This window comes from Plasmodium berghei, assembly GCF_900002375.2.
Source record: "Plasmodium berghei ANKA genome assembly, chromosome: 12".
Classification (NCBI taxonomy): Eukaryota; Apicomplexa; class Aconoidasida; order Haemosporida; family Plasmodiidae; genus Plasmodium; species Plasmodium berghei.
In genome coordinates this window covers 1,337,890-1,349,969 of record NC_036170.2, presented here as the reverse complement: position 1 = coordinate 1,349,969, position 12,080 = coordinate 1,337,890, and the positions used below count along the sequence as shown (strand labels likewise).

General features: G+C 20.3%; 5 protein-coding genes across 5 annotated transcripts; 3 read left to right on the top strand and 2 right to left on the bottom strand.

Moving 5' to 3' along the window:
• Positions 1 to 615: 615 nt before the first annotated feature.
• On the top strand, positions 616 to 1,768 carry PBANKA_1235300 (bis(5'-nucleosyl)-tetraphosphatase [asymmetrical], putative; the record flags this gene model as incomplete). The annotated part of the gene is made up of 5 exons (XM_034566433.1): positions 616 to 620; positions 863 to 1,005; positions 1,235 to 1,338; positions 1,447 to 1,556; positions 1,660 to 1,768. 5 exons carry the CDS (start codon positions 616 to 618, stop codon positions 1,766 to 1,768), a joined length of 471 nt encoding a protein of 156 aa, XP_034423030.1.
• Positions 1,769 to 2,646: 878 nt separating this feature from the next.
• On the top strand, positions 2,647 to 3,576 carry PBANKA_1235200 (single-stranded DNA-binding protein, putative; the record flags this gene model as incomplete). Its single annotated transcript, XM_034566432.1, has 1 exon — positions 2,647 to 3,576. The coding sequence occupies one exon, from the start codon at positions 2,647 to 2,649 to the stop codon at positions 3,574 to 3,576; it is 930 nt and encodes a 309-aa protein (XP_034423029.1).
• Positions 3,577 to 4,027: 451 nt separating this feature from the next.
• Positions 4,028 to 4,824, bottom strand: PBANKA_1235100 (U6 snRNA-associated Sm-like protein LSm2, putative; the record flags this gene model as incomplete). The annotated part of the gene is made up of 3 exons (XM_034566431.1): positions 4,028 to 4,174; positions 4,426 to 4,590; positions 4,822 to 4,824. 3 exons carry the CDS (start codon positions 4,822 to 4,824, stop codon positions 4,028 to 4,030), a joined length of 315 nt encoding a protein of 104 aa, XP_034423028.1.
• An 872-nt stretch (positions 4,825 to 5,696) lies between these two features.
• PBANKA_1235000 (mediator of RNA polymerase II transcription subunit 17, putative) lies at positions 5,697 to 7,523 on the top strand (the record flags this gene model as incomplete). Its single annotated transcript, XM_034566429.1, has 1 exon — positions 5,697 to 7,523. One exon carries the CDS (start codon positions 5,697 to 5,699, stop codon positions 7,521 to 7,523), a length of 1,827 nt encoding a protein of 608 aa, XP_034423027.1.
• A 783-nt stretch (positions 7,524 to 8,306) lies between these two features.
• On the bottom strand, positions 8,307 to 10,943 carry PBANKA_1234900 (protein phosphatase PPM9; the record flags this gene model as incomplete). Its single annotated transcript, XM_034566428.1, has 6 exons — positions 8,307 to 8,342; positions 8,449 to 8,538; positions 8,641 to 8,894; positions 9,047 to 9,110; positions 9,284 to 9,409; positions 9,522 to 10,943. 6 exons carry the CDS (start codon positions 10,941 to 10,943, stop codon positions 8,307 to 8,309), a joined length of 1,992 nt encoding a protein of 663 aa, XP_034423026.1.
• Positions 10,944 to 12,080: the final 1,137 nt, after the last annotated feature.

Here is a 12,080-nt window from a genome sequence, read left to right as displayed (position 1 = left end):
TGTTTTTAATCTATTGAAATTACTTATTTTTAGTATTATAAAATTAATTATTTATTATTTTGAACAAGAAATTATAATCTTTATTTTGTTTATAATCTTTATTTTGTTTATTTTTTTGTTTTACCCATTAAAAATGCAGAAAAAATTATCATACTCTTGTATTTCTATTTTGGATGCTACATAGTTATAAACATTGATAAGAATAAATTAATCCTAATATATATATATATATATATATATATATTTATTTATTTATAAAATTAAGAATATTTTATTTGGATATTTTTTATTATAATTTTTTGTATAAAGGAATATTTCACTATTGTGTTCCTCATTTTTTCAAACCCTATTACTGACTTATTATATTATAGAAATAAATATATTTCCATATTTTTTTCCCATCCACAATTTATTTTTTGAACTTTTCCTTTATAACTTAAGAGGAATATAAAAAGAATTAGTTAACAATTGCATCATAAAAAAAAAGAAAAAAATATATATAAAATAATATAATTGCATTTTCTATGCCCTTTTCAATTCAATTTTTTTAAATTATAAAATATTACGATCAAACTATTTAGGGATTTTACTATTTAGATAGTTTACCATAACAAAATGAGGTATTAAAATTTTTTAAGAATATATAAAGTTTGAAAGTAATGTGTATAATTCTCAATTTATCAATATTTATGTTTGTGAAAAGTAGCATCATTATTTGCATACATAGATAGATATGAAATTTAAAGATGGATTGGTTTATAAGCGCATTTCCCGATTTTAAAAATAATGAACAATTCTCCAAACCTTAAAATGTTGAAATTTATAATAGTAAAAAAATATACAATTTTCTTATTTTTTATAGTGGAGATATTATAAGAGCTTATGGGATTTTGCTATGCCGAGTTTTGGGGAATATTGGAATAAATACTAATAATAAAATGAAAAATATCGAATTTTTATTTTTAAAGGCATCTTATGGAAATAATCATTGGACACCCCCTAAAGGCATCATCATAATATCATTATATTTATCATAATATTTATCATTATATTTATCATAATATTTATCATAATATTTATCATAATATTTATCATAATATTTATCATAATATTTATCATAATATTTATCATAATATTTATCATAATATTTATCATAATATTTATCATAATATTTATCATAATATTTATCATAATATTTATCATAATATTTCATGTCTTTATTTTTAACCTATAGGCCTCGTTGAAAATAATGAAGAAGGATTAAACACTGCAATCAGAGAAACATTTGAAGAAGCGGGATTAAATAAGGATAAATACAAACTTTTAAATTTTGAAAAAGTATAAATTTCATTTCAACAAAATGAATACTAGTATATATACATATATAATAAATCTTTATATTCTATTTTTGTATGTGTAACATTTTTTTTTTTTTTTTTTGTACAGACTTTAAAATATATGGTTAATGGAAAACCAAAAGAGACAACATATTATTTAGCTATTTTATTAAACAAAGATGAAAATATAATTTTGTCAGAGGAACACACAGATTATAGGTATACAATTTTTTAATTAAATACATTTATAAGCTTAACAAAATATTAATATAGATTTCGCCATTTCATCATTTCGATATTCCTTTATTTTTAATTTCAACAGTTGGATAAAAAGTGAACAATCAAATGAATATTCCCTCTCACTATCCTTACACGATTTAATGATAAATGCTGAAGAATATTTAATAAATAATTCAAACCTTATACAATAAAAAAAAATAATACACAACCTTTTTGCAGACCTTTAATTGTTATAAAAAAATAATATAACTTTTTAATATATTATTTCCTTATTTATAATATTACATATGATAATTGTTAATAAAATTTAAGTCAAAAGATGTTTTTTTGGCAATATAATTTGTTTTATTTTTTAAACTTTAAATACAAATATATAAACTTCCAAACTTTTGTGTGCATACTCATTTAATTCACATTGTTCTTATAATAACTAAAAAAATTATTTGAAATTTTTATATTTTTATCGTAAAATAAATAAAAATGTAACTTGTAAAATTCGATTCTTTATTTTAAGTATGTTTTTTCTTTAAAAAAATTAAATATATATAGTACTACACACGCTGGGATGTATAAAAGTAATCATCCATCTTTTTATTTTTATTGTTCCCATATTATTTATATTTGTATTTATATTAATAATATGAAAATATAAGAAAATAAAAAATTATAAAAATGAAGTTGGGACTATTTTTGTTTTGCGAAAACGAATACATATAAATTGCACAAAAATATTTATACTTATTCACAGGTCGCCATAAAACTTAGGGAAAGATAACGATTTGAAATACTTCTTTAATTGTTCATTTGGTTATTAAAAGCATTTTATTCATTTTTTTTTCTTTTATTTATTTTACAATTTTTTAAATATATTTATTATGCTAATCTATTATGACTTATGTACACATAAAGGGATTTAAACAAATTGATTTAAGCGGAAATAAGCACTAAAAAAATAATATACCAATATTCATCATATTTATATATTATATATGAGAAAGATTAGCTTGCTTCATATTAATAGAAAATAATAAATGTACTATTAAATTTTGCAGTTTAAAGGAGGGAAAAGATGAAGGGAATTTGTGTAAATACGCAAACTATCAAACGAATAAATGCAAAATGGCAGTATAAGGGAATAAGCACATGTGTGAAAATGTTATGGAATATAAAAGCTTTAAAATATGAAAATATATACAATACAAATTTAAAAACAAAACAATTCACAAACTTAATAAAAAAAAATGAATATAATACATATAAAAATCGAGGCTTTAATTATGGATACTACAATAATAACCATAATTATATGAGCATGAATAATAATGACAATACTCCAAATAATATGGCTAGCTATGGAAATAATGGAACTAATTACTCAAATGCTAAGTATGACTCTTCAAATAATTTTTATCAATCAAAATATAATTCTAATACAAATAATGAAAATACAGACAATAATATAACATATCAATATTATAGCATTTTTGGAAGTACAGCTATGTGCTTAATAAAACCAGTATTCCCAGATTGCATTGTTAATAAAAATAAATCAACTATATATGGTAAAGGGGGGCTTCAATTTGTATTTATGAAAAGGCAAAATAATTGTAACCGATATGACAAAAATAATAAAATGAATATTTTTCTTAAAATTAATAATTTATCAAATATGTTATTTTTAACAAATATTGAAAATTTAACATCACCAATAACTATTAAAGGAAGTAATAATAATTATTTAATTATTGATAGGCATGCAAGTAAAAATGATCATATTGTTATAAAATATAAATATAATCCATCCAATATTACCGAAAATAATAATTTTAATGATATAAATAATATAGATATGGAAGTTACTGAAAATGCTAATATAAATGACGACCAAAAAAATAATTATGAAGAGTTACATGTTAGTTGTGCATTTTCAGAGTTTTTATTTTTTCAAAAAGCTGCTAATTTATTACTTCCCCAACTTATAGGTTGGGCAAAACCATAATTAAAAAACTGATTTTTTGTAATATAATTTTAACATTCATTTTTTTTACTTTTAAAATTACTATATTATTTTTTTATGATTTTATATTGTGTTTGTATACACATAATTATATAACGACAAAAGTTGTCATTTATAACCATATTTTTACCCCCAAAAATTACTAATAAAAAAATAAAATTATTAATTTTTTTTATTTTGCAAGTTCTTTGGAATTTAAAACAAAAAATGTGTGCAACATTAATGCTGCAAAAATTAAGCCAAAAAAAATAATTTTTATAAAAGTGTATGAAAATTATTAGGCTTTTATAATTCGATTTTATTTCGTTCGTCTTTATTCTTTAACACGCAGTTTATATAGCTAGTTTAAAAAAAAAATAAATAATAATAATTCCACCATTTCTATTTTACAATAAATTATGTTCCATTATAACTAACTCCGATTTATTATATCCTATTTTGGGTTATTTTTTTCCTTGTCTGAAATCATTTTCGCTTCTTGTCTACACATATGACGCAATTTTTCAATGTTAACTTCATTTGATGGCAAAAACACATACCTTACTACTGACCCTCTTACAAAACATGTTTTAATGGATAACTAAAAAAATATAAATAGTAAATAAATTTTGTAACTTAAATTGTTTTATTTATTATCATTACAAACATGAGAATACTCAAATTATTCATTAAATATCTTTATATTGTTAAATTTTTAATTATTTAAAATGAAATAAAATTATTAGCAAATATTATGTACGTGCATAAAATAAATAATATTCATTGCGATACATGAAAGTATATTTTTTATTTTATTCCGATTTTTTGGGCCCAAATAAATGCAAAGCTTACTAAATGTGGATATTTCTCTGGATTATTAACTGATATATTTGTTAATTTGATGTTTAGATATTGATCTACTGAATGTAACACTCCTGATATTTGTAAGTCATTTTTTAATTCGATGGTTATATGTTGGTTTTTTTCAGCTAGTTGTTGAAAAAACGTAAAAAAAAGCTGCACGGTTAATAAAAAATATGTATATATAAATATAAAAATGAATAACACATTGAATATATTCATGCATATATAAATAGAGATACACGTGTGTATATTATATGAAGCTATTGTTCTCCATTCTTCCAACATTTAATATCATGCGTAAAGTTATGAGAAGGAAAATTGTTGTAAGCACATATCATGGGTTTTTATAGATAGCTAAAAAATAATATTGGATTATCATTTTACCATTTTTTACTGATTTTACGGAATTAATAATTTACTGATTTATAAAAATAGAAAAAAGATTACTAAAAAAAAAATAAAAACTTAGTATAATACTTGTTTATAGAATTATTTATATATCTGTATTATTTAATGATTTATTTTTCGAATTCGTTGATTTATCTTTCTTTGGTTTATTTGTGTATCCTTCATCGCGGAACTATGAAATAATACCCATTAAAACTTATGGTTATTCTTTAAAATTTTTTTAGTAATAATTTTTTAAAAAACAAAAAAAAAATTAATAAAAGTTTACATTGTTAATGTTAAATGTTCACTATAATTTTATAAAATAAACTCTAAAAATATATATATATATATATATATGTATACAATATAATAGCGAGAGGGATTATTAGTAATGGGTATATATATATATATATATATATATATATATATATATACATAATATAATTGGTTTTATTCAAAAAATATTGTAAAAAAAAATGCACAATAAAATTAAATAGATATAAATATATGCATGAATATATAGAAAGATACAAATAAATAATATTATATTACAGAAATTTTGTAATTAATAAAAAACACCGCATAATTTATATAGAGATTCTTTTTTCGAAAAATCTAATAAATAATTTACTATTTGTAAAAACATAAATATATATGAAAATCTTTACTTTCGTTTTATAAGCTAACGAATATACCTTGAAAAGTATATATTTACACCTTTCCATATACTTTATTATATATATCGTTTTAGTATTTATCCACATTAGTATTTTAAAAGAAAATAATTATGTGCGATATAAATACACATATATGCATATATTTATATACATATAATTTGGGAAATAATAAATTTTTAGTATATTAAAAAAATGAAAACAAGTGAAAAGAAAACAAAAAATAATATAGATAACAAAAATGAAGAGGAAGATAAACAAATACTTGGAAACAAACTTAAAGATATAAATCTAAAGTTAGAACCATATGGAAAAGGAGATTATCAATTGCTGAGATATTTACCTGATGGTTCACTAGCTTTTGAAGAAGTTCCAAATGAAGAGGATAAGAATAAACAGCATTTACAACAATATGCACAAATACTTTGTTCAGAAATGGAAAAATATAAAATAGAAAATAGCAATGATTTAAATTTAAAAAACAATAGTGAATGGAATAAAGGGGAGGAATATAGAATATTGGCGGAAAATGAGCTAAAAGAAATCATGATATTATTTGATATGATATTAGGTACATTAAATTATGATAAAGGAACAAAATATTTATCTTTAAACAAATGTAATTATTATAGAGATCCAGAAGAAAATAAACAAGATATATGTATTTCTGTTACTAACAGAATTGAAATATTAGAAAAATTAAAAAAAATATGCGAAAATGAAAGGCTACAATTAAATTCTATAAATGGTATAATTGCTCAAAAATATTATTTATTTTTTATTAACCAATTAATAAAACATTGGAGAATTTTATATACAAAATATTCTGAGATTGATTATATGCAAATGGATAATAATTTTCCATATTGTACTGAATTTTCAATTGAGTTTTTTTTTTTGCCGTCTATTTTTTGGAAAATATCAACAAATCCTATATTTTTATTATGGCCTCCTTATCCTTCATTTTCTCCTTTTAAATCTCAATACGCGCACATTACTTTTTCAATTAAAAATATGTTTGAAAAAAATGAAGAAAACAAAAAAAATGAGGAAAACGAAAAAAATGAGGAAAACGAAAAAAATGAAGAAAATGAAAAGAATACACACACATATTTAGAAAACAATTACATTTTTGAAAATATTACAAAAGAGGAAATGAATATGTTCTATTTGTTGGATAACAAAAGTAGCGTTTCAATTCAATTCGAAGGAATATCTGCACATTTAATTGAAAATGATTATCATATACAATTTTATTTACATCCTTTAAATGTTAAATTAAAAGAGGAAAATAAATTTAAAAAAATTGTAAATATGAGCCCAAATAATATTACCACAATACCTGAAAATATCATATTCAAACAAGCTAAAAATGTTCATGAAAAATTAACAAAAGCCCAATGGGTATTAATTGATAAATCGATTTTTTGTATTTTAGCTGAACAAGCAAATAATTTAAAGGATAAAAATAATGAAATTTTAATAAATCTTGATAATATAGAACAAAATATTAATCGAAATATTAAAATACATTGTACACAAATAAATCATAAATCAATTGATTTTTTTATTAATAATATTGTTATTCCATCTTCTTCAAAAAAAAAAATTAAAGTAGATTTCTCTTTTTTTATTACATATGAAGCTAGCGACACAACTGATCAATGTACATATACTAAAACAGATGACAATAATAATGATGATGATAATAAAACGATGGAATATTTAGATGAAGAAATATGTGAAGGTGACAATATAGAAAAACAACAAACTCCTGTAGAAGATATTATTGATAATGAGTTAATTCAAATTGTTTTAAATCTAGCCCTTTCAAAAATACGAGACTTATTTATTTGTGCATGGAAATATTTTTCTTTTGAAATGCCTTATTATTCTTCTGATATACATCCCATAATATATCAAAATATATTTCCAAATTCTAATTCAGACACGCTACTCACAACATTTTTTTCATGGTTTATTATAGCGTTGGAAAAATATTTGAGAGTATATAGAAAGTGAAAAAAAAAAAAGAAAAGCAATCCTGTGTCATATTTCGATAAAACTGCCTCGTTAGTATGTGCGATCAATAATCATTTTTTAAACACACAATCAATAAGTATAACTTCAGAATAAATTAATCAAAAACTTATCTTAAAAATTTTCAAATAATTAATACAATATGTTAGGATATATAGTAGCACACATTTTTAAAAGGTATAATATGCTTTACATTCTTACAATTTTTAATAAAAACATGAAAAATTTAGCTATGTCAAAAATATTTATATTTTGTTAGCTAGTTTATCCATTTAATGATCTTAAATGATGTTTCATTTTTTTTAAGTCACAGTATTATTCTCTTATTTTGAAAACGCATGTTTTATTTTTTCTTTTATTTTTACTTTTTTAAGTAATATAAAATTGGCTATCTCACCATTTTGTGTTTTTGTAAAATATTTGTTTTTGTCCCTTTTTTTATTTTTGAACATTTCCAAATGATAATATTAAATGCCTTTTAAAGAATTTTAATTAGCGAGTTAAAAAAGACAACAAAAATCAAGCAAAATAAAGAAAAATATAAAAATTTGTGTAATAAAATGTAAACTTAAAAAGATAAAATTTATTTTATAAAACTGTCATAAAAAATTCGGAAAATATTTTATTTCACACCATATTCTATGCACAATAATATTCATATATTTATACCATATCCAAAATATATATTTTTAACTTGTAATAAAAAACAGAAAGAAAAAATGTATATGCAAAATACTTCCTTTAAATTTTATATCTATGATTTGTTTAAAAAAATTTTAAAAGTATAGCAGTTAAATTGTCCTAAAATAAAAAAAAAAAAATGGAGAAAATCATAAATATGTAAATAATATAGTTTTATGATATTATTTAATTTGATAGTCAGGAAATATAATAATCAAATATGCACCTGGCTTCCATAAGCATATGCTGTTTTTATAATTTCGCTACAAGCCTTATCTGGGTCGTTTTGATGTTTTTGTATAATTTGTGTAACATCCTTATAAAATAAAAAAAGCATAAAAATATATTAAAATAATAACCACCATATAATATAAGTTTATACAACTAGTTTAAAAATAATAAAAGTTTTTTTTTCTACTTTATTTGATAGAGTATCCCATACACCATCACAAGCCATAATAACAAAATGATAATTTATTTCCTCAGACGATAAATATAAATTACTATCTTTAAAATAATTTTCATCTATTTCATTATTATCTTTTAAATATGTATTATTCATTTTATTATTTTTATTTATACAATTATCATATATTTCTTTACATACAACATCAGGCATAGCTGATATAACGTTATTATGTTTAAAGTCTTTATTTCCTATTGCTCTCGAAACTTATAAAAAAAAAATTATTTAAAATTTGTATTGAACATATATCTTAGTTTGACTTCAAATTATTTTCATCAGTCATAATATATGACCACATATGTGCACACACATTATTTTTTTTTTTTTTCACTTTTTTTAGAGAATTAAAATTATATACCTGCTAAATAAACTTCATCCTTAAAAGATAATCTTTCGAGCAAACTTGGCTTTTCAAAATTATCCTGCAAATTTTTTAACAAATTTTTTAGCAAAATATATAATAAATATTATGTATAAGCAAAAAATACAAGTACAAACTATTTTAAAATATATTTACTTTCTACAGCATATGAAAAATAAAAAAAAACAGTTTTAGTAAGCATGCTAGCATTTATTTCAACGTCTTTTTCTATACCTTCTTTATGTTTGCTTTCACTCTATACACATTTTGAAGACAAACAACATCCCCCCCCATTTTTTTTATTCTTTCCTTTTCCTTTGGATCATTTGGTTTATGATCATGAGAAAGAGGCTCTGATTTCTTTAAGTTAAATATGAAAAAAAAAAAAAAATTCAGAAAAATTATGTTAATAAAATCGAAATCTAGTTTAATATTTTAAGGAAAAAAAAATGAAAACTTGAAAAGAAATTACCAATATATTGTTTACGTTGACAATTCCAAGAGCTCTACAATCACCCAAATTAGCTATATACATTTTATTTTTGAAAATAATTAAAGAAATGATTGTACATCCATGATTTGGAAATTTTGAAGCTTTTAAAAATTGTTCATCTGTTTTCAAAAAAGCTAATTTTAAATATTCTATTATTTCATCATCTGATAATTCATCTAAATATTTTATTTTTTCTTCATTATTATGTTTAGTATTATTTATTTCGGATTCATTTTTATTTATTTCTTTATTATTTTGTTCTTTTTCATAAATTTCTTCATTTTTTGTGTTATTTTCAATTCCTTCACATTTATTAATTTGCTCAGAATTAGCATTTTTATTATTAATATATGAATCTATATATTTTGCATTTTCTGTTACATTAGCATTTATATTATCCTTACATTTTTTTATATTTTCCAAATTATTTTTATCATCACATTTTCTTTTTTTTACATTCCCATCGCTGATTTTACTATTATTAGACCGTTTGTTTTTATTTTTGTTTGTATTGTCTTCTTTATTAATACCGTTAAAATCTGAAATATCATTACTATAGCAATTTTGAATTTCATCATTTTTTTCTTCTTTTTCTTCTTTTTCGTGATTTAATTCTGAACATAAACTTATATTTTTATTATTCATATAATCACTATTTGAAGAATTTAGATTTGTTATGTTTATTGAAATATTTTTATCAAGTTTTTTTTTTTGGGAATTTATGATTTTCTCGGAATGATTATCAATAGGCTCATCTTTATTTTCATTTTTTATTTCAGATTGTAAATTATTTATATGATTATTTTTATTTTCTACATTTTGTTGATTATAAAAAAAATAAATAATATTTATTATAATATGCGTAAGACAATATTCACATGCTTTTATTCCTCTATGACCATCAAAAATTGAAAAAAAATAAAAAGGATTTACTTTATAAAAAAATAAAGTTTTATAATCAGTTGGATCTATATATTTAGTTAAATCTGTAATTACTATAAATCTATCTTCTTGTTTATTTCTTCTTCCTTGCATAGTTTTTGTATAACTAGTTAATTTTATTTTAGTTGGAGAATTATTAAAAAAAAAATATGAAATAAATTCGGTATTTTCAAATGTACATACATACAAAAAAAAATTTTGATCATTAAATTGGGTAAGATTATTATTTTTATCATAAAAATAATATCCCTTTAGCAATGTATGATAATATAAATATGTTTTCCTATTAAATAACCATTCATATGTATACATTTCCCACATCCCAACTGTTATCAAATAATTAATGATATTATTTATATTTTTATATCCTTTTATATCCTTAAACGTGTTTTCATTTTTTTCTGTTTCTTTATTTTCCGCCCCATTATTTTCCTCGCAATTTTCTTTGACTTCATTCATAATATATGAAAATCTGTCTTAATGTTTTATTTTTTTTATATGTATGTGTGTATAATAATTATTTGTACACAATCTTGTTAATAATATCAATAAAAATACTTGAAAAAAATATATTTTTTACTTAAATTTTTATTTTATTCTTAAAAAAAAGTTATAATTAATAATACATGTATATATACCAATCAATTGATGTTCTATATATGCATGTATATAAAATGTTTCTCTTTTCAATATTTATATTATATTTGTACATCCATTTAATAAGAATATTACATATACAACTGTACATGTGTATACTTAAACTTGTATTAAGGTATATATCTTTTATTTAGATTAGAAAATAATAAAAATAATTTTTTCATGCATATTTTAATTATTCTATTATATATTTTTAAATCATATTTTTTTCGTCATTCCCCTAACAATTGTTTTCTATTTCCCACTTTTACTAATTTTACTATTATTATTTATATGCAAATAAATAAAATTAAAAAAAAAATACAATAAAAAAATTAATATAGAAATATAAAAAAAAATAATACTATAAAAAGAGGGTTTGTATTTTTTTTCCCGAAATAATTAAACATATATTGAAACATATGTTCATATTATCACATAATTTAAACCCCCCAAAATATACGATATATTTTATAAGACGCAGTAAAGTATGTCCAATTAAATAATTTATTTTATGTAACTATAATAATTTATTATATTTTTTAATTCAATTTATTCGAACTTATTAATAATATATAATACAACACTGAAAAAAAAATCTTTAATATATAAATCTGATTTTTCTCTATATCATTTTAAAAATAAGAGTCAAAATTATTCATAAGTTAGGAAATATTTTAGTTCATGCTTTATTAAAACCTACTTGTATATATTTAAGGATTTTTTTTGTAAAGTAAAATATAATAATGTGTAGTATATATGTTTTTAATTTAAATTGTTAAGAAATTAAAAAAAAAAGAGACTATTACACAAATGAATACTATATGTGGATGTCGTAAAAAACGAAAAAAAAAAAAAATTTTAATTGGTATATTAATTTTTTCCACGAAATGACAATTCAAAATTTTTTTTTTCGCTTTTTTTGAAATAATATTTAAAATGTATAAAGTTTTTTATTTC